General features: G+C 53.6%; 2 protein-coding genes across 2 annotated transcripts in view; both read left to right on the forward strand.

The window, feature by feature from the left end:
• The first annotated feature begins 4,023 nt into the window (after positions 1 to 4,023).
• On the forward strand, positions 4,024 to 5,016 carry P2ry6 (pyrimidinergic receptor P2Y6). The gene has a single exon (XM_035442348.1). The coding sequence runs from the start codon at positions 4,030 to 4,032 to the stop codon at positions 5,014 to 5,016; it is 987 nt and encodes a 328-aa protein (XP_035298239.1). The 5' UTR covers positions 4,024 to 4,029.
• A 5,213-nt stretch (positions 5,017 to 10,229) lies between these two features.
• Positions 10,230 to 18,506, forward strand: part of Arhgef17 (Rho guanine nucleotide exchange factor 17) — a 62,309-nt gene continuing 54,032 nt past the window's right edge. The window contains exon 1 of the mRNA XM_027407807.2: positions 10,230 to 13,856. Coding sequence (XP_027263608.1) covers positions 10,683 to 13,856 — 3,174 coding nt within the window. The 5' untranslated portion in view covers positions 10,230 to 10,682. The remainder of the gene's footprint in view (positions 13,857 to 18,506) is intronic.

The raw sequence follows: 18,506 nt of genomic DNA on the forward strand, positions 1-18,506 counted from the left end.
GGCAGTTCTGCCTGGTGTCTACATTCAGTTGATGCTGCTGCAGAACTGACTCGTAGTTGTGATCTGGACTAAGAAAAGGAAGCAAGTAGAGGTTGTCCCTCAGTGGGACGAGGGGCTGCAGTGTTTTTGCTGGTGGAATGCCCAGGTACCTGGAGTAGAGATGGGTGGAAGATGTCTGGCCAGGGTGATACTCCTGGCCAGACACTCAAATGGCAGTTGTGAGGTGTGTTGAGAGGGTGATATTCAGACAGAGGTCTGGGCTTGTTGAGGTGGATAAATATGAGGAAATCTGGGGCGGGCCAGAGGAATGGCTCTAGGGACATGTCCTGGGCTTGCTCAGTGCCAGCCTGACAGGAGGCCCCTGCTGCATGGGCACTAGTCTTGTCCTCATCAGCTGCCCACTATCGCCATCTCATGGCTGCAAGCTCTCACTGCAGGGGCTGCTCCAGTCGCTGGAGGAACCACAAGCATTTAGAGATGTGACCCAAACCTTGCCCCAGGGCCAGCAGTATGCCATCTTCCCTTGGGCCTTCAAAGTTTCCTCAACCCTGACTGACTCAGAGCCACAGGAGACTGTCCTGGGAACACCACAAGAAGCCAGATCACCCAGCCTGCTTGGATCTCCTGACACACACCCAAATAAACCATAGGTGCCCAATTTGTTTACCTGTTCAATCCTGATCCCACTTTGGTTCAAATTTTCAGCCCCTCCCCCCAACTTTCGCAGTCCCATAAATTGTGCTTGGGGTAAGCTAGTGCAACGATGGCCTCTATGTTCTAGAAATCCCCTCTACAAGTGACAGCGTAAGAGTCCTGTCTATGGTATTTCAACATGCAGATAGCAACTGTGACATTGTAGCCAGCAGCTGAGAGAGGCAGATGGGAGTGGGAGCAGAGCAGGAGATAAGCCCCGCCCCCACTTTCCAGCTTGGTGTTCATTCCCTGCACTGCCCTACCCCCACCCACTTGCCTCAGTGGCTCCCCACCAAAGCCCATCTTCAGGTCACCCTCCCCGAATGCCACCTCCTCCACCCTGAAAAACAGTGCGGAGCCACCTTCCATTCTCTAGCTGTTCCAACAGCTCTAAAGCCTCATTTCTGTGGCCATCACCACGCCCACTCTCATGAACCTGGGTCTCTGTGTAGAAGTGATTGTGACTGCTAATAGGAGTATGTGGGGGGGGGACTGATGGCATACAGTAGGTGATTAATAAAGACTTCTGGCAAAGAGGACAGGTGGAAAGGGAAGAGTGAGAAGTAGCTGGGGAAGCGAGTACCTAAATGGATTGCCATCTCAAAAGAGGTACAGACAGGAATGTCAGTAGATGACCTGCCAAAATAAAGGCAGAGTGGGGGGTGGGTACAAGAGTATGGGATCAGGGAAGGGAATGGATTCCTGGTGGCTCAGGTGTTACAGTTAAGGGAAAGACCTGGAACTGTGATAACCCATCTCTGTCCATTTCACAGATAAGAACACTGAGGGAGAGCTGGGTGGAAAGGTATCTGCTGGGTCTGGGAGCTGCGTCTGCTCATCCCCCATCCTTCTTTCTGTACCCTTGTCCCCTCCTCCCATGGCTGGAGACAGTTCTGGGAAGGATGCCTTTTGTTCAGCCCTGTGCTCCTCCAGGCTGTTTCCGCCAGGCTAAGGTGTGGGGGGGGGTGGCAGGGAGGTGCCCCCCAAGGGCTATTTCAGTCAGAGCCAGCAGGGTCAGGAAGCAGAGGAAGCTGTCCAAAGTCACACCAGAGATCAACAGCGTGGCTGAGGACAGGAGCGTGGGCAGCACTGTGTCCGAGTGTCCTTTGCCCAACACATTTGGTACCATCAACCTATGATGGTGAGTGTCTGTGTCTTGAAGAGATGGGCAAGTATGGGGTGGGACAGGATGGCTGGACACCTTGGCAAGCTTGGTGGAGTCTATTCAGCTGGGGACTCAAAGGAGGTATGAGATGTGCTCATGAGTTTGGGGGATGCTTATTTCTGAGCTTGGGGTGCTTATTTCTGAGCTTGGGGGTGCTTAGGTTATGGCTAACAGAGATGGACCGGGAACACATCTGTGAAAAGATCAGCAAAAATGGACAGGCCAGAGAGGATGGTAGGTCTCGGTTGCAGTGGCTGTGCATTGCTGGGAACAGTATGATGAGTGAGGGAGAGTAGGAATGAGGGGATCTTCAGACAAAGCCAGAGGGCTGGATGGGGGCCTTGAACACCAGGAGACGAGCTTAGGTGTTTCCCCGAGAGCAGAGGAACCTCTCAAAGGTTCCTACTACAGGCAGCAAAGAGGGAGTCCAGAAAGAAGCTGGAATTTGGAGTAGTCTAGGACTTAGGGCCCGGGAGTAGATGGCAGGCATGATTGCCAACACCAGCTGCTGCTCACAGTTGGGATCCAGGGATCCCTCCCTCTAGTTACCCCCCTGCAGGTGTGGGAACACTCAGCTCCCTTGGTCCTCAGAGACAGAGGAGTATCATCAGTGGAGCAGATGATACCTGAGGTCTACTCAAAGATCAAAGGTCCTTTACTGCGGCTCTTGCTCCTTCCAAGGGGGTAGCATCTTAGAAGGACCAGTCTCCACAGAGTTCTGGAGAAACAAAGGCCACTACAGTATCATCCATGTGTGGCCAAAGGCTCCTCTGGGAGTGTAGTCAGAAAGACACAGGCCTCCCTAACAAAGGACAGGGACACAGCGGCTTCTGCCCATGCTATCCCACCCTATGCCCTCTTGGGGGTTCTTCCTTCCTGCTCTACTGATGAAAGCCCTCCTCAGCTACCAGGACCATCATTCTTCTGGGAAGGTTTTTTTTTTTTTTTAATTAACTAACTAGTTTATTTATTTATTTATTTATTTATCATTTACATCTAGCTTCCATCCCTGTAATGTTTGGCCAGCTCTGTTCCTGATTGGTTTCCCCTTGAGAACTGGAGTTTCACTCTGACCACCAGAAACCATCTCTGGCTTTTTGTTATTGGTGCTGTTTTTTTTTTTATACTTTTTGTTTGTTTTGCCTGTTTGTATGTCTGTGTGAGGGTGTCAGACAGTTGTGAGTTGCATGCGGGTGCTGGGAATTGAACCGGGATCCTGTAGAAGAGCAGCCGGTGCTCTTAACCACTGAGCCATGCATGTGTACTTGTGCAAACTCCAGAGGCATTGGATCCTTCCAAGATGGAGTTACAGACCCTCCTGACTTGGGAACTAGAGCAGTAGCTGAATGACAGAACTGCTCTAGTCTCCTCCCACACCCCTCATCCCCACAACCCCACCCCATCCCCTAAAGTCACCTCTGCTGTGCTACAGATAAGCTGTGACTGAAAGAAGATGGCTTTGGAAGGTGGAATTCAGTCTGAGAACGCTGGTGTTTCCCTCAGTAAGCTCTCCGTGTGTGCAATGTCTACAGGGGTAAACTAGGAGCCAGCAGAGCTCTCAGTCCTGGCCCCAACCTGCCTTGAAGACTACTTCCTCATAAAAGGTCTTCCATCTGCACGAGACAGGTACCACATCCCTACCTGCCAGGGAGCTCGGGAAAAGTCCTGTGTGTGCTTCTACCCTAATGACAACATTCTCTTATTCCTCTGATAGGAGAGAGTGAGGAGGTAAATCCCTACCCCAAGATCATGCTGGCAGCAAGCAACACAGCTGTGATTTGAACCCAAGCCCATTAACCCCCCTTTCACAGAAGAGACAATTGACTAGAACCCAACCCATTAAACCCCCTCTCACAGAAGAGACAATTGACTACGGTTGTGAGGGATGAATAGAAGTTCACTGGGAAAAGCTGATAGGAAAATAAGTACTAGAGAAAGAAATTGACTTTGATTTCTCTAAAGCTTGAGTTTTATTGGAGTACACACTTCCATGAGATGAGATCTGTATGGATCTTTATAGGGTGATGAACCTTAAGGGGTGACAAAGTTAAGGACTTACCTGTTCAGATGGTTAAAGGCATGGGCCAACTGGGTTGCCAGTAAGCATGCCACTGACAGGGTGTATATTACTTCCCCAGATTCTCCAAGCATAGAAAAGCAGTTGGGCAATTATGGAGCAGGACAATGGCACCACCCAGGCACCAGGCTTGCCGCCCACCACCTGCGTCTACCGTGAGGATTTCAAGCGACTGCTGCTAACCCCGGTATACTCAGTGGTGCTGGTGGTTGGCCTGCCACTGAATATTTGTGTCATCGCCCAGATCTGTGCATCCCGCCGGACCTTGACCCGGTCAGCCGTGTACACCCTGAACCTGGCACTGGCAGATCTGCTGTACGCCTGCTCACTGCCCCTACTTATCTATAACTATGCCAGGGGCGACCACTGGCCCTTCGGAGACATTGCCTGCCGCCTCGTGCGCTTCCTCTTCTATGCCAACCTACACGGTAGCATCCTGTTCCTCACCTGCATTAGCTTCCAGCGCTACCTGGGTATCTGTCACCCCCTGGCACCCTGGCACAAGCGTGGGGGTCGCCGTGCTGCCTGGGTGGTATGTGGAGTCGTGTGGCTGGTTGTGACAGCTCAGTGCCTGCCCACAGCAATCTTTGCGGCCACAGGCATCCAGCGCAACCGCACTGTCTGCTATGACCTGAGCCCACCCATTCTGTCCGCCCGCTATCTGCCCTATGGCATGGCTCTCACGGTCATCGGCTTCTTGCTGCCCTTCACAGCTTTACTGGCCTGCTACTGCCGCATGGCCCGCCGCCTGTGCCGCCAGGATGGCCCAGCAGGACCTGTGGCCCAAGAGCGGCGCAGCAAGGCGGCCCGTATGGCGGTGGTGGTGGCAGCTGTCTTCGCCATCAGCTTCCTGCCTTTCCACATCACTAAGACAGCCTACTTAGCTGTGCGGTCCACACCCGGTGTCTCCTGCCCTGTGCTGGAGACCTTCGCTGCTGCCTACAAAGGCACTCGGCCCTTTGCCAGTGCCAACAGTGTACTGGACCCCATCCTCTTTTACTTCACACAGCAGAAGTTCCGGCGGCAGCCCCATGAGCTCCTGCAGAAGCTCACAGCCAAGTGGCAGAGGCAGAGAGTCTGAGGCCTCAGGGCAGACCCTGAGGCATTGGTAGCTGTGTATTTGCCATTGGCGCCATGGTGCCAGAAGCTTCCTCCACAACTCCAAGCCATACAGAGAAGAAAAACATGGTTCAACAGGCCTGGGCCTGGCCCTCAATCAGTTCTTCGCCAAGCACTAAGCTAAGACTGGTCGATTCATGCTTGTTATCCCAGTACTCAGGATGTTGTGATAGGAAGCTAACCAGCTCCAAGCCAGCCTGGTCTACATGGAGAAACCCTGTCTCAGACAATCAAGAGTTGGTGTTATAGCTCAGTAGCATATGCCTAGAGTGTGCTAGCCCCTGGGCTCAATCCCTAACACTGTGAAATCCAACAAAGGTCTTCTCCCCCAGCCTTTCTTGTTTACAATGTGGAGGAGATTGCTAGTTTGCAATCATGAATATGGAGGCAAGGCCTTGATCCCTGGGACCCACTTCTTACAAGGAGTAAGAAGATGGGGGAAGCTCATGGTTCCATTCATTTGCCAAGACTTTTGCATAAGAGAGATAAATAAATGCAATTTTGTGGGTTTTGTTGTTTTGCTTTTGTTTGTTTTTAGGTCATGCCCCTACCCCCAGGCAAAATGAACCCTTTAGTCAGATTTCATCATCCTCTAGGTAAAGGCCAAGCAGTGATTTAATTGGGATAGGGATCAAGAAATAGGCTGGAAGGGAACTAAGAACCATGGGTTGGAAATACCCAAGAGGCACCCCCACTCCCATAGGGTTTCTCTGTGTGGCTTTATAGACCGGGCTGGCCTCCCAGAAGGCATCTTAAAGAGGACTGATGGCCTGGGAGGGTCAGCCCCAGGCCTTCTGGGAGGCCATCCCCAATGTGGCTTGAGGCTGAGGAGGAGAACACACAAGTCATATACCAGAAAACCCAGATTACCCCCAAACTACAGCAGGGATATTCTGGCTTTCACAGTGCCTTCTAATGTTGAACCCTTACACACTTTTGTCACAAACACCTTTGTCCATGAGTTCCAAAATTATGAGAAAGTTCAGTGATAATGCCAATACCTGAATAGCCATTAAGACAATGGATCAGGGCTGGAGAGAGGGCTCAGGGGTTAAGAACACTCACTGCCTGTTCTTCCGGAGGTCCTGGGTTCATTTCCCTGCAGCCACATGGTGGCTCACAACCATCTGTAATGACATCTGGCTCCCTCTTCTGGCCTGCAGGCATACATGTAGGCAGAGCAATGAATACAAAATAAATAAATCTAAAAGAAAGGGGGGGGCAGGAGAGACGGACGATATGTGCCAAGGATATAGTTCAGTGATATAGAACTTGTCTAGTATGTATATGGTCCAGAGTCCAATCCTAGCAAAACATACATACACTCGCGGGGGGGGGGGCCACACCTTTAATCCCAGCACTTGGGAGGCACAGGCAGGCAGATTTCTGTGAGTTTGAAGCCAGCCTGGTCTATATAGCAAATTCCAGGCCAGCCAGATCTATATAGTGAGATTCTGTGGTTAAGAGCACTGGCTACTCTTCCAGAGGATCAAGTTTCAATTCCCAGCACCCACATGGCAGCTCACACCTGTCTGTAAGTCCAGTTCCAGGGTTTCTGACACCCTCACACAGATGTACACGCAGGCAAAACACAGTGCACATAAAATAAAAATAAACAAATCATTTAAAAAATAAACAAAGAAACTAAACAACAAAAAATTCCAATACATGTCTGTAATGATCCTCAGAAATCTAGAGGCTAAGACAGGAGGACAGGAAGCTGAGGCCAGCTTGGGTTATATATAATAAGACCTTGTCTTAAACAAAACAAAACAAAACAAAAGCAACAACAAAATCAACAACAACAAAAATACTAAAACAAAAATAGTTTGAGGACTGTGTAAATGCAATAAAATTAAATAAGACAAAGCCAGGAGCGGGAGAGATAGCTTATCAGTTTGAAGCACTTATACTCTTGTAGAGGCCAGGTTAGGTTCCCAGGACTCACATGACAGCTCGTAAGTGAACCTCTCTTTTGGCATCCTCAAGCAGTAGTCACATTCATGGTGCACATACATACATGCAACACACACACACACACACACACACACACACACACACACACACACAAAGAGTAACTCTTAAAACAAAGCAAAAAAGCCAGGCACAGTGGTGCATGTAATCCTAACACCTGGGAGGAAGAGGCAGGAGGGCAGGAGTTCAAAGTCATCCTCAGTTATAGGAAGAGTTTGAGGCTGGGATGGGTTAAAAGAGATCCTACAGGGCTGGGGAGAGAGGGGAGAGAGAAAGGAGATAGAAGGAAAGAGAAATAGTGGAAGGGGAGAGAGAAAGGAAGGGGAGAGAGGGAGGGAGGGAGAAAGGGAGGGAGGAAGGGAGGGAGGGAGAGGGAGGGACGGACGGAGGGAGGATACAAATGCTGATTAGCACAGATCTGAGATGGGTCTGAGGCTGTTCCAGTGGTAGGATACAGGAATAAGACAGAAGTTACTATAAAGGTCCTAGTTGTTTTTGTTTGTTTGGTTGGTTGGTTGGTTTTTTTGGAAAGAGTCAACCAAGCAACTAATGACAGTGTAAAGTGTAAAGTGAGCAAGAGACGCTAACTAATGAAATCCTAATGTGAGGGTACAGGTAGTGTCCCAGAGATTCTGTTTGGCTTTGGAAAGCAGTTGAAAGTAAGATCTCCCCTTCAGATAGATAGCTCCTTACCTGGAACACACGGTTCTATTAAGTTCCAAGGTCCATCCTGCACATGACCTTGACTATCTGACCTTTCCATATTGGTTTTTCCCAAGGACTTCTGCAGCTTTGACCTCACAGGGTTACCTGCTGAGTGAGTGAAGCAGTCATCAACAGCGCTCATTCATTCTTCACAGATGAGAAGCCTGGGGCTCACAGATACCCCAATGGCATTTCACAACTTTCTGTAACTCCAGCTCCAAGTGATCCAAGACAGCCAGGTGCCTAGCCAAGGTGCTCACAAGGGGAGCCAGAGGAGAGGCTGGCATACTTCAGCCACATAAGGTGGCAGGGCTCTTGACTCTAGTCTCTGTTCCTCTCCATCAATTTGCCCATTCATACTCAGAAGTGACATGAAGGCAAAACTTATAGTTTGTAGGAGCTGGAAGAGCACACACTTCAGACCTGGGGCTATTGCTGAACAGTAGAGGAGTGACAACCAAGCATGCTCAAAGCCCTAGGTTTGATCCCAGTACAACAAAAGAAAAGAAGTCTCGACGTAGGAACTATCGGGAGACAGTGACTCCTTACATACCTAAACTTACTTGCTTAGGGGAATGCTAATCAGCATTTGCTCTCTCTCTCTCTCTCTCTCTCTCTCTCTCTCTCTCCTTCATCTCCCTTTCCCTCTCCTTCCATCTCCTTTCTCTCTCCCCTCTCTCCCCACTCCTCACTTTTGAGACAAGGAAGCTGATAAAATGACTGTCATTTTATCAGGTGAGTGACTGTCAGGAGGCCCATCTTAGCTCAGAAGGGCGATCTCCACACCAGGAGACTTCCTACAAACTAATGGGTGGTCCAGAAGGAAGAGAAATATCATCTTACCCTGGGGCTTGTGTGAGCAGAAAATGGGCCTGGGGTCCGGCTAGAGGTTGCTTCCCTTATTCTGCATCCAGCAGTCTGCTCCTCTTGCTCCCCACATTCAGTTACTGGCGCTGAGTGTCTTTAGCTGGGACTCATACCGCCCTGGGGTTGGTTGGGTATGAGGTGACCTACACATAACAGAGCTGAAGGAGTTTGTCCTCTGTTCCCAAGGAGGCTGAGCTCTGCCCACGGCCCACTGACAGAGAGGCAGGGCTGCTGGGGACAGACCATCATTCTTCATCAAGATCTGATGATGCCAGGGAAAGCTGATTAAAAACCTGAAGTCTGAATTTGAGTCATACATGTGAGCTGCCCTTTCCTTCTGACCTCTACAATGGTCGTTGTTACTTCTTCAATAGCATTTATCCCCAAGGGTAGCTCAAGGATCAAATAAAATACATAAACTATTACCCGTACGTTCTAGGCAGTCCATATAGTCTCATTCATTTAGATGTAGAGTTCTACATTTAAACCGTCTGGGCAAAGAGGGATCTAACAGAAGCAGATGAGGGTGGGAAGAAGTTGACGCCCCAGTAACCAGAACAATTTTAGACTTGCCAGACTGCGGCAGAGGCGGAAGGGGAGCTCTAGAGTAGATCATTGTTGCAGCAGAAGAGACCTACACCTTCCTGCTCTGGAGGGTGGAGCAGCCACAGGTAGGAGTATAGGTTTGGCGGTAGAAGTAGAGGGCGTTCCTGTCCGACCTCATTTTGTGCGAGAGGCCGAAGAAAGGGCAGAGTGCTTGACAAAGTAAGGAGGCAGAAAACGCCTGAAAGCAAGTGAAACATTACTAACTCTTCCATGGTTGGTTGTGGGTGGATGGGGGTTTTATCTCTACAAAGCTCGGAGGAAGCCGAGAATCCGGCCTGCAGAGGGCGCAAGAACCATGTACTCAGGCCGCAGGGAGACGGGAGAAGCAGGGTGTAGAGATTAGAGGCCGCCAGGACCGAGAGGGTAGGTGGGGGCGTGGCAGATGGGAAAATGGAGGGAGGAGTTGTGTGTAATACCCCTGAGAGGTGGGACTTCTAGAGCAGCGTTGGGTGGGTTCAGGGACAGTCCGCGGTGGGCAAGCCACAGGGAGGTGGGATATAGGTGGAGCGTTTGAGTGAGGGGCGGAACATGGGCGTGGTGCAGCGGGATTCGCCGCCGAAGGATGGGCGAGAGGCGTGGTCTGAGCAAGGTGGGGAGCCGTAAGCGCTAGGGTGGGCCTGCCCCGCCCACGTCACTCTGGGTCCCACCTCTTTTCCGGCCAGGAGAGTTTCTGCGTGTACCTGGGTATGGTGTGTACCACAGTTTGTGGGTCTTGGGTTGCCATGTTGGCGCCCCTCCGGCCGAGGTTCCCGCGTGAAAGAGGCTGAGCCGCGGTGCTGCATTCTGCGGAGTTGTGCACTCTCTGAGCCTCTGTGAATCTAAACGAGTCCCCGGGGAAGATCAGCCTGCAGCTTTCCCGACGGACTCCTCTAGAGGGTCGTTTCAGTCTACAAATGATCAAGCATCTTGTTTCTCCTTCGGCTCCTCCCCGATTCCCTCCCCCCACGGCGTTCCCAGCCTCGCGCGCTCCCGGAGCCCACCCCCTCTTTTAGGCGCCAGGCCCCGCCCCCCGCCCCCTTTCCTCTGCCTCAAAGTTTATTTGCAACAAAAGGGAGAGGAGAGCTAGCAGCCTAGGGGGAGGGAGAGGGACCTGGAGCGGGAGCTCGAGGGGAGGCAGGCCCGCCGCCGGGCTTCGCAGGAGGACTTTGAGTGCAGGAACCAAGCCTTGGCCCCTCGCCGGCCGGGCCGCGATGCCCCTGGCCGCTCCCGCAGAGGCTAAGGCTGGGCCTGGGGTCGCCGCTGGGGCGAGAGGGGCCGCCCAGGATGCAGCCGCTGCTGCCCGCAGCCACAGAAACTTGATCCTCGACTGATAAACCTCTGCTCGGGTCTCCGCACCCTCCTCCCCAGCCGCCGCACGCTGCGGGTGCAGAATCCAGGCTCTCGGACCGCGGCCACTGCGCGCCCTCGGAGCGGGGGTGCAGGGGGGGTTGGCCGCGGCGCCCCGAGGCCAGCCCCCCCGGAGTGACTGCCACCACCATGGCGGACGGATCACCTCGGCCCCCACTTTATCGCAGCGTCTCGTTCAAACTGCTGGAGCGCTGGAGCGGCGGACCCGGGCCGAGGGAGGAGAACGCGGACACCCCTGGGTTGCAGCGCCGAGCTTCGTGCCGGCCAGCCGCGGCAGTCCCGGGCCAGCCCTCCCGGCGCGTGTCCAAGCTGGCGTCGGGGCCCCCGGCCGCCCCCGCGCAGCCGCGCCCGCTCCGCAGCCTCTCGCCATCGGTGCGCCAGCTCTCCCGGCGCTTCGACGCGGCGCGTTTGGACGACGACTCTGCTGGTGCCCGGGACGCGGGTTGCTCCCCCGGCACCACAGAAGAAGCAGCTGAAGGCACTGAGCGTGGGGCCTGGCCCAGCGTCACCGAGATGCGCAAACTCTTTGGCGGCCCGAGCTCCAGGCGACCCAGTGTGGACTCTGAGGCCCTGGGGACGATCAGCCCCGACGGAGCTTCTTGGGAGCCCCCAGTTCGCGAGCCCCGGCAGCCTCCGACGCCACCTCCTCGAACGTGCTTCCCTCTGGCTGGCCTGCGTTCGGCGCGGCCGCTGTCCGGGCCGGGGATCGAGGGGAGGCGACGTCGGCAGCAGCAGCAACAGGAGCGGGCGCAGCGTCCGGCGGATGGTTTACATTCTTGGCATAGCTTCTCTCAACCGCAGGCCGGGGCCCGGGCCTCCTCCTCCTCCATTACCTCCTCCTACCCTGTCAGCTGCAGCCGGGTTGCTAGTTCCAGCGAGGAGGAAGAGGAGGGACCGCAGCCACAGCTTGGGCCGCAGAGTCCGGCCTACCTCGGCGGCCACTTTTCGGGCAGTGACGAGGACCCAGACGGTGAGGATGGCCGTCGCTGGAGAGGGAGAGGGTTCAGGCCTGGAAGCGCTCTGTTGGTTCATGGCTGCAGCCAGGACAGTGACGAGCTAAATTCCGGCGGCTTGGGATCAGCAGGGGGTGTCAGAAGCCCCGACCCTCCAACTTCTCCAAGAACCTCTATGGAGGAGGGACTCCGGGAGTGGGGTACTGGCACGCAGCCCTGCGTCCCAGGTCCCCAAGAGAACTTAAGGCCTATGTCCGACACTGGTGGGGCACCTTTCCGTGTGGCTAAGGTGAGCTTTCCTGCGTACCTAGCCAGCCCGGCTGGCTCCCGAGGTAGTAGTCGCTATTCTAGCACTGAGACCCTCAAGGATGATGAACTATGGTCTAGCCGCAGTTCTGTGAACTGGGGTGTGTATCGCTCCCCAAGTTTTGGTACCGGAGAAGGCCTCCTTCTGCGGCCCCAGACTAGGTCCCGAAACAAGGGACCTGTAGGCACTACCAGGCCACTGAGGGATGGAGGATTGGAGCTAGACAAGAACCGACAGCGCAAGTCACTATCGAATCCAGATATCGCCTCAGAGACCCTGACACTGCTCAGTTTTCTGCGCTCAGACCTTTCAGAGCTGAGGGTCCGAAAGCCCAGTGGGAGTCCTGGGAACAGTCTCCTCGATGGCAGAGACTCACCATCAGCAGGTAGCCCAGTGGAGCAACTCGAGTCCATGCCGTCTCAAAGTCCTGCATCACCCACTACTCGACCCACCCTCAAGGACCTGACAGCCACCCTGCGCAGGGCAAAGTCATTCAGCTGCTCGGAGAAGCCCATGACTCGACGCCTGCTCCGCACCAGTGTGTTGAAGCCCAGCTCCTCTGAGCTCCTGCTGGCAGGCTCTGGGGCAGAGGAGGATCCATTGCCACTCGTGGTCCAGGATCAGTATGTGCAGGAGGCCCGTCAGGTTTTTGAGAAGATACAGCGCATGGGTGCACAGCAGGATGAAGGAAGTGATGTCCGACCTAGAAGCCCTGGCTTGTCAGGTGACGTGACCCAAGGGCAGCGGTCTCAGGAGGAGCTCTCTGGCCCTGAGTCCAGCCTGACAGATGAGGGCATTGGGGCAGACCCTGAGCCTCTTGGTGCTGCCTTTTGCAGCCTAGATCCTGCAGGGGTATGGCGACCTCTTTCTTCAACCTCAGCTCAGACTAACCACCTCCGTGGGGTTGGGACAGAAGACAGTCTGGGTGGGAGGGTCTTTGTGTCTCCTGAGACCCCTTCAACTCCAGGTGCCCTCCGCAGGAGACGCAAACTCCCACCCTCAGGCCCTAGTGGAACTGAACTAAGCAATGGGGAGGCAAGTGAGGCCTACAGATCCCTGAGTGACCCTATTCCACAGCGTCATCGGGCTGCCACCTCTGAGGAGCCCTCGGGGTTCTCTGTAGACAGCAACCTTCTGGGCTCACTGAACTCTAAGACAGGGCTTCCAGCAACCCCAACTATGGATGAGGGCCTGACCAGTGGCCACAGTGACTGGTCTGTGGTTAGTGAAGAGAACAAGGACTATCAGGAAGTCCTTCAGAGTATTGTCCAGGGGCCTGGTGCCTTGGGGCGTATGGGAGAAGATAGGATTGCTGGCAAGACCCCTAAGAAGAAATCTCTGAGTGACCCAAGTCGCCGAGGGGAGTTGGCTGGGCCTGAATTTGAGGGCCCAGGAGGGGAGCCCATTCGAGAAGTGGAGCCTATGCTGCCTCCATCCAGCAGTGAACCTATCCTTGCAGAGCCGTGGGCAGAGACAGAAGACCCTGGTCCTGCCAGGGGTAGGACACAGTCAGAGAGGACCCTGCCTGCCCCACCTGCCACCTCCACTACCCGTCATGACTTCCATCTTGACCCCAAGTTGGCCAATGTTCTCTCCCCTCGGCTCACCCGCCGAGGTTCCAAGAAGCGCCCAGCCCGCAGCAGTCACCAGGAGCTTCGGAGAACCGAGGACAACCAAGACCAAAATGGTAGCCTGACACAGGCCCGGTCTTCCTCCAAACATGTTCGCCATGCCAGTGTGCCTGCTACCTTCACACCTATTGTGGTGCCTGAGCCAGGGACTTCTGTAGGACCCCCTGTGGCTGTGCCAGAGCCTGTGGGCTTCTCTGCTAGAGCTCATCCCACATTGCAGGCACCATCACTTGAAGATGTCACTAAGCAGTACATGCTGACCCTTCACTCTGGTGACGTTGCCCCAGGTCCTGTGGACCTACCCTGCTTGCCTTCCTCTACACCGCCCTCTGCTGAGACCAAGCCCCCTGGAGCTGCCAGGGCCCCAGATGAGCCTGCCCCAGTGAACAAGTGCTGTAGCAAGCCGCAAGTGGTAAGTCCTTTGGAGAGAAGATTTGGAGGAGGGCACAGGAGAGCCATGGGCACCAACTTGACAGTAGCTTTTGTGTCTATTCAGTGGGTAGGTGTTCAGGCCCTGGAAACCTGCCCACTGAATAGGTGCTTATCTATCCTGGAAAAGCATTAATGGCTGTCACCGGGCTCCTGTTAATTCAGGTTCTGAAGACACTTCAGGATGCTGCTAGTGTCAATGGTTCCTTCTGCCTCAGGGTGTTCTGGTGGTGACTGCAGAGGTCCTTGGGATGTTTCTCAGGACTTAAGCTTCCCGTGGTTCTTTGTTATAAATGCACTGGAAGTCTGGGAGAGGGTGTTGACATTCCACCAAGGCTGCAGCCTCAGTGCCCTGCTTTTCACTGATCTCATTTCAGGTCACAGTTAACGTACTCTTGCCTTTAAGTCTGTTCCAAGGCCTGGGAGACTCAGAAAGGCACTAGCCTCACTTTATGGAACAGCAGAGGGTATTAGGAATTCCACCTCCAGTCTTGTTCTAGTTTTCTGGCATTGGCCTTTCTTGTGACTTAATCTCCCTATCTAAAACTGGGTCTGAGGGGTGTGGATGAAGCAGTTTCCACCCAGGTGCTATTGTTCAGAATTGGAAGATGCTTTGTGAATTTGGGTAGTATATAGGACCAATGCCAACACACCCCTCTTCAGTTAGAGGCGCTTCCATCTAGAGTAGTTAGGGAAGTGTGGTGACAGACAGGTTTCCACTGAGACACAGCAGCGAAGCCCCCTCAGAGGGATTGAGAGCAGTTCTGGTCCCTGTAGACAGGGTTGCATGAGTGAGTGGGTGCTCAGGCCCCTCATCCTGCCTGTCTACATCTGTTTACCTCGACACCCCTTTCCTGTTGATCCCAGGCCTCAGGGTCTCATTCCCACCCATCCACAAAGCTCTTACTTCTCTTATCTTTCCTCAGCTAGGCCTAAGTTTTGGCTATGGATTCACACTGGCTCTAGGCAACGTCTACCCACCTGCATGAGAGAGTTGCAACTAGATCTGCAGCTCTGGGCTGGAAGCTGAGCTCAGAGATGGCCTGGGGTTATGTCAACTGTGGCTTGCCTAAGCTCCCACTGTGTGTTGCTGACTTCAGAAGCTGGGAAACCCTACACCCTGGACTAATTTGGTCACTTGACTTCCCAGAGCTCTTAAGGGCCCCTCTAACTCCCTGTCTCTTTATGGAGGCGGCCAGGATAGACAGACAGGGAGTGGGCAGAGGGGACCTTTGGGCCTGGCTTTTCTTCTAAGACACCATTAGGGAAGCCTGAGCACCAGAGCCAGTTGTATACTTGGAGGTGGGGGAAGGGAGCCCCATTTCCTTTTCCAGGTAATGGCTTCCTGTGGAAGTATAGTGAAAGTTGAGGGGCATCCAGAAAATTAGGGAGACTGGTCAGCAGGCACTGAGATCAAAGAGGAAGAGTTTCATAGGGCTGGCTTCTGTCCCCACTTCACATTCCAGTGAGCTGTGATAGGGAGCAGTTCTCTCCTGTCCCTGAAAGAGGCTCCTCTGACATTTCAGCTCCTCCCACGTCTCCTGGCCCAGCTGGATGCCCCCTCTCACCCTTAGAAGAGAGAAGGCTGAGTCTGTAATTAGAAGAGCCAGACTAGAGATCCCCAGGACCTGCCCCATCCCTGTTATGTGGATTGCTCTCCCTTTCTGTAAAATGGAGATAATAGGCTGTGCCCAGAAGGCTCTGTAGGTGGGTGGTGGTGTGACCGTTCCCTCCCTGGGGCAGGAGAGAGGACAGAACAGGCTCTGCTGCCTCAGCTGCTTCTCAGTGACCAGGTTTGGCTTCCTCCTCCCCCACTGCTGTCTAAGCACAGGTCTCAGTGTCACCTGTGGACTTTATCAAGCTCAGAAGACATTTGCTATGCCTCACTCCCCACCCCCTCATTAAGCCTGGAAGTTCTTCCATCTGCTACCTTGAATTTCTTCTTGCTTTCCCTTTCCTTCTGGCTTCAGAAAGATGGGGAGCAGCTGTCCATTCCCCCTTCCTGCTGGCTTCTCTTAAGCAGTGTTCCCTTGTCTCAGGCTTGGGGTTCTAGTCACGATCCCTGAACTGTGGGTGGAGATGGTGTGGCTTGGCCTTCAGAATAAAGAGGGGACAAGAGAGGAGTTGTCCTGTTCTGCTTATGGAGCAAAAACCAGTGCTAAGAGGAGAGAATTGGGGTCTCAGGGAAGCCCAGACTTGATCTTGAGAAGTGGGGAGTCCCTCACATTTAAGTTGCTCCTAGCATCTCCCCACATCTGAGGAGGCAGAAAGCTTGTGTCCCAGGAGTCCCAGGAGTCCCAGGCACTGCTTAGCCTCTGACTAACTCTATGTAGACCTGTCCCCAGTCATCTTTGCACTGGGGAATTGGGCAGCCTGGTCTTTGAGGCTATGAACCTTTGAGGAGGGGTTCATTCTGCAGCCTGTCCAAGGGAATAGAGCAGGGAGTCGCTGTGCCTAGAAGGAGGGAAAGTCTGCTCTCTGTGTACTGTGAGTGAGGACCAGCTCAGCTAGTGGGTCACCAAGGCTGTGCTGCATTGGCCTTTCTCCTTATTCCAGGCCTCTGGGTTTTTTCCATTTAGGTCCATAGCTGCCTTTGTGTTGTCCACGGACCATCCTATGCACCAAGGTATTCCTCTATGGGGCTTCTGAGTAATCTTATATAGTTTATTTTTTTTCCTGCCCCTTGACATTTGTACCATCTATAGCTCATAAAAAGGAAGTGACTTGTCTCTGAGAATTGTAGATGGCCAAATTCATGAGACTTTGACATTTAAATAGCTGTAATGGTGGTTATTCATTTCGTGTCCGTTTTATGGCAGACGAGGATGGTTTCTTGTCATGTGATCTTACTGTTGGAGTCACCCTGAATCCTAGTTTATCAGTGTCTTAAAAAAAAGGGATCAAGGGGTTGTTGCCAGTTTCCAAGTGAGACTGGCCAGCCCACTGAGAAGGGGCATAAGTCAGGGACAGTTGAGGCATCACTTACACGTTGTATTGTGAGAGCCTGAGTGTCCATGGTGGTATTTAATTCACTGGGGCCTAGTGTTGGGTAGGAAGAACTCTGAGACCCAGAAGAGGAGAATGCTGAGCCCAAGGTCACACAATAAGGCCAGGCAGAGCTGGACCCAAGCCCTAGAACTGCTGGCCTTCTTCCTCTCCCACTCACCAGCAGCCCTGGCACCCCACTGAAGCCTGCCCAGCTGCCTCCCTTCCTTCTGCAGGCCTGGGCTGCAGTTCTCCCCTCCACTTTTGTCTGGCTGGCTCCCCTTTGGCAGGGACTTGCGGAGGCAAGTTTCCCTCCTGCCCCTCCTTGCTCTTTGCTGTGATTTCCCCCACCCCCACCCCCATGGAAACTGCTTCCATGGGGAGGGGATGAAGTGGCTAGAACATTTGGAATTCTGAGCAGTACCAAATATCTATAATTAATGTCTTGTCACCCTGCAGGAGGGTGGGATGGGGGAGGATAGGCAGAAGGGTTGTCCCCTTCTTTCTTAGGACCCTGTGGTATTGGGGAAAGGGGGTGCTCTCCAGGAATGAGTCCACCCAGCAGGGAAGGGTTGGGGGAGGGACCAGTGTTGAGTGTGACATTTTCCAGCCCAACATTTCCGGGACCAGCTGGATTTGAGACATTGCAGCTAATCCTGTCTCCAGCCCCCTCTCCAATGTAGGGATGTGTCCCTCCTGCTTCCCTCCCATCTGATTGTTAGGGCTGCACATGGAGCGCAACAGTGGGTGGAGCCATCCATCCCTGTACAGCCTGGGAGCTGGGACACTCATCTGAGAATCTAGAAGCATATGGTCTTGTCTTGAAGGAGCTTAGGATGTTAGTCTGCAGGCTGGCAGGGGAGGCTTCCTGGAGGTCTTTTCAGCCTGCATGGAGGCCTGGAAAGAGGAAGGAGAGAGGAAGGGCTTCAGGGAGGGCATGCCATGAGCAGAGGCTGGGAGGAGGCTTTCCCAGGCAGGCTGTTGCAGTAAAAGTTTGATTTTACCATCCATGCGCCGAACAGATGACTTCCCAAGCAACCTGTCGCTGGGTCAGGCAGCATTCTAGAATGGAGGCCTGCTCTTATGGACCTTCCAGACTGGTGAAGACACGTGTCTACAAAGGAGGACACTGTCAGGGAACAGAAGGTTTGGGGGAGAAAAATGGGGCAGGGTAAAGAAGTTGAAGATGACTGGCTTGGGTACAATTTTAGATCATGGGGTCTGGAGAGGCCTGTGAGAGGGGGTGGTAACATCTGATGCCCAGAAGAAGTGAGGGAGGGAGTCAGGTAGCTGGGGGTGGGGGTGGGGTTGGGAAGAAAGGAACAGCAAATGCAAAGGCCCTGGGGGGTGTGAGGAATGGACACTGGGTAGAGCTGAGTGGTGAGAGGTCAGAGGTCAGCGAGTAAAAGGTAGGTCTTGTAGGCTGGTGGGAGAACTTGGTATCTACCTGAAGTGAGAGCTAGGCACTCTCAGAGGGCTCTGAGTAAAATAATGACACGAGCTGCTGTGTGGGACTTGCAGGGTCCAGCATGGAAGCAGTGAAGCGACTCAGGAGGCTGTAGGTGCTAGCCTGGTCCAGCAGAGATGTGGAGGCGGAGGATGTCAGCTGAAGCCCAAGGAGTGTAGACATCTAGTACCCATGTGAACA

Source organism: Cricetulus griseus, chromosome 3 (assembly GCF_003668045.3).
Source record: "Cricetulus griseus strain 17A/GY chromosome 3, alternate assembly CriGri-PICRH-1.0, whole genome shotgun sequence".
Classification (NCBI taxonomy): Eukaryota; Metazoa; Chordata; class Mammalia; order Rodentia; family Cricetidae; genus Cricetulus; species Cricetulus griseus.

Excerpts from the sequence above, each read along its gene's own strand:
- P2ry6 (XM_035442348.1), top strand. The coding sequence starts at position 4,030 with ATGGAGCAGGACAATGGCACCACCCAGGCACCAGGCTTGCCGCCCACC.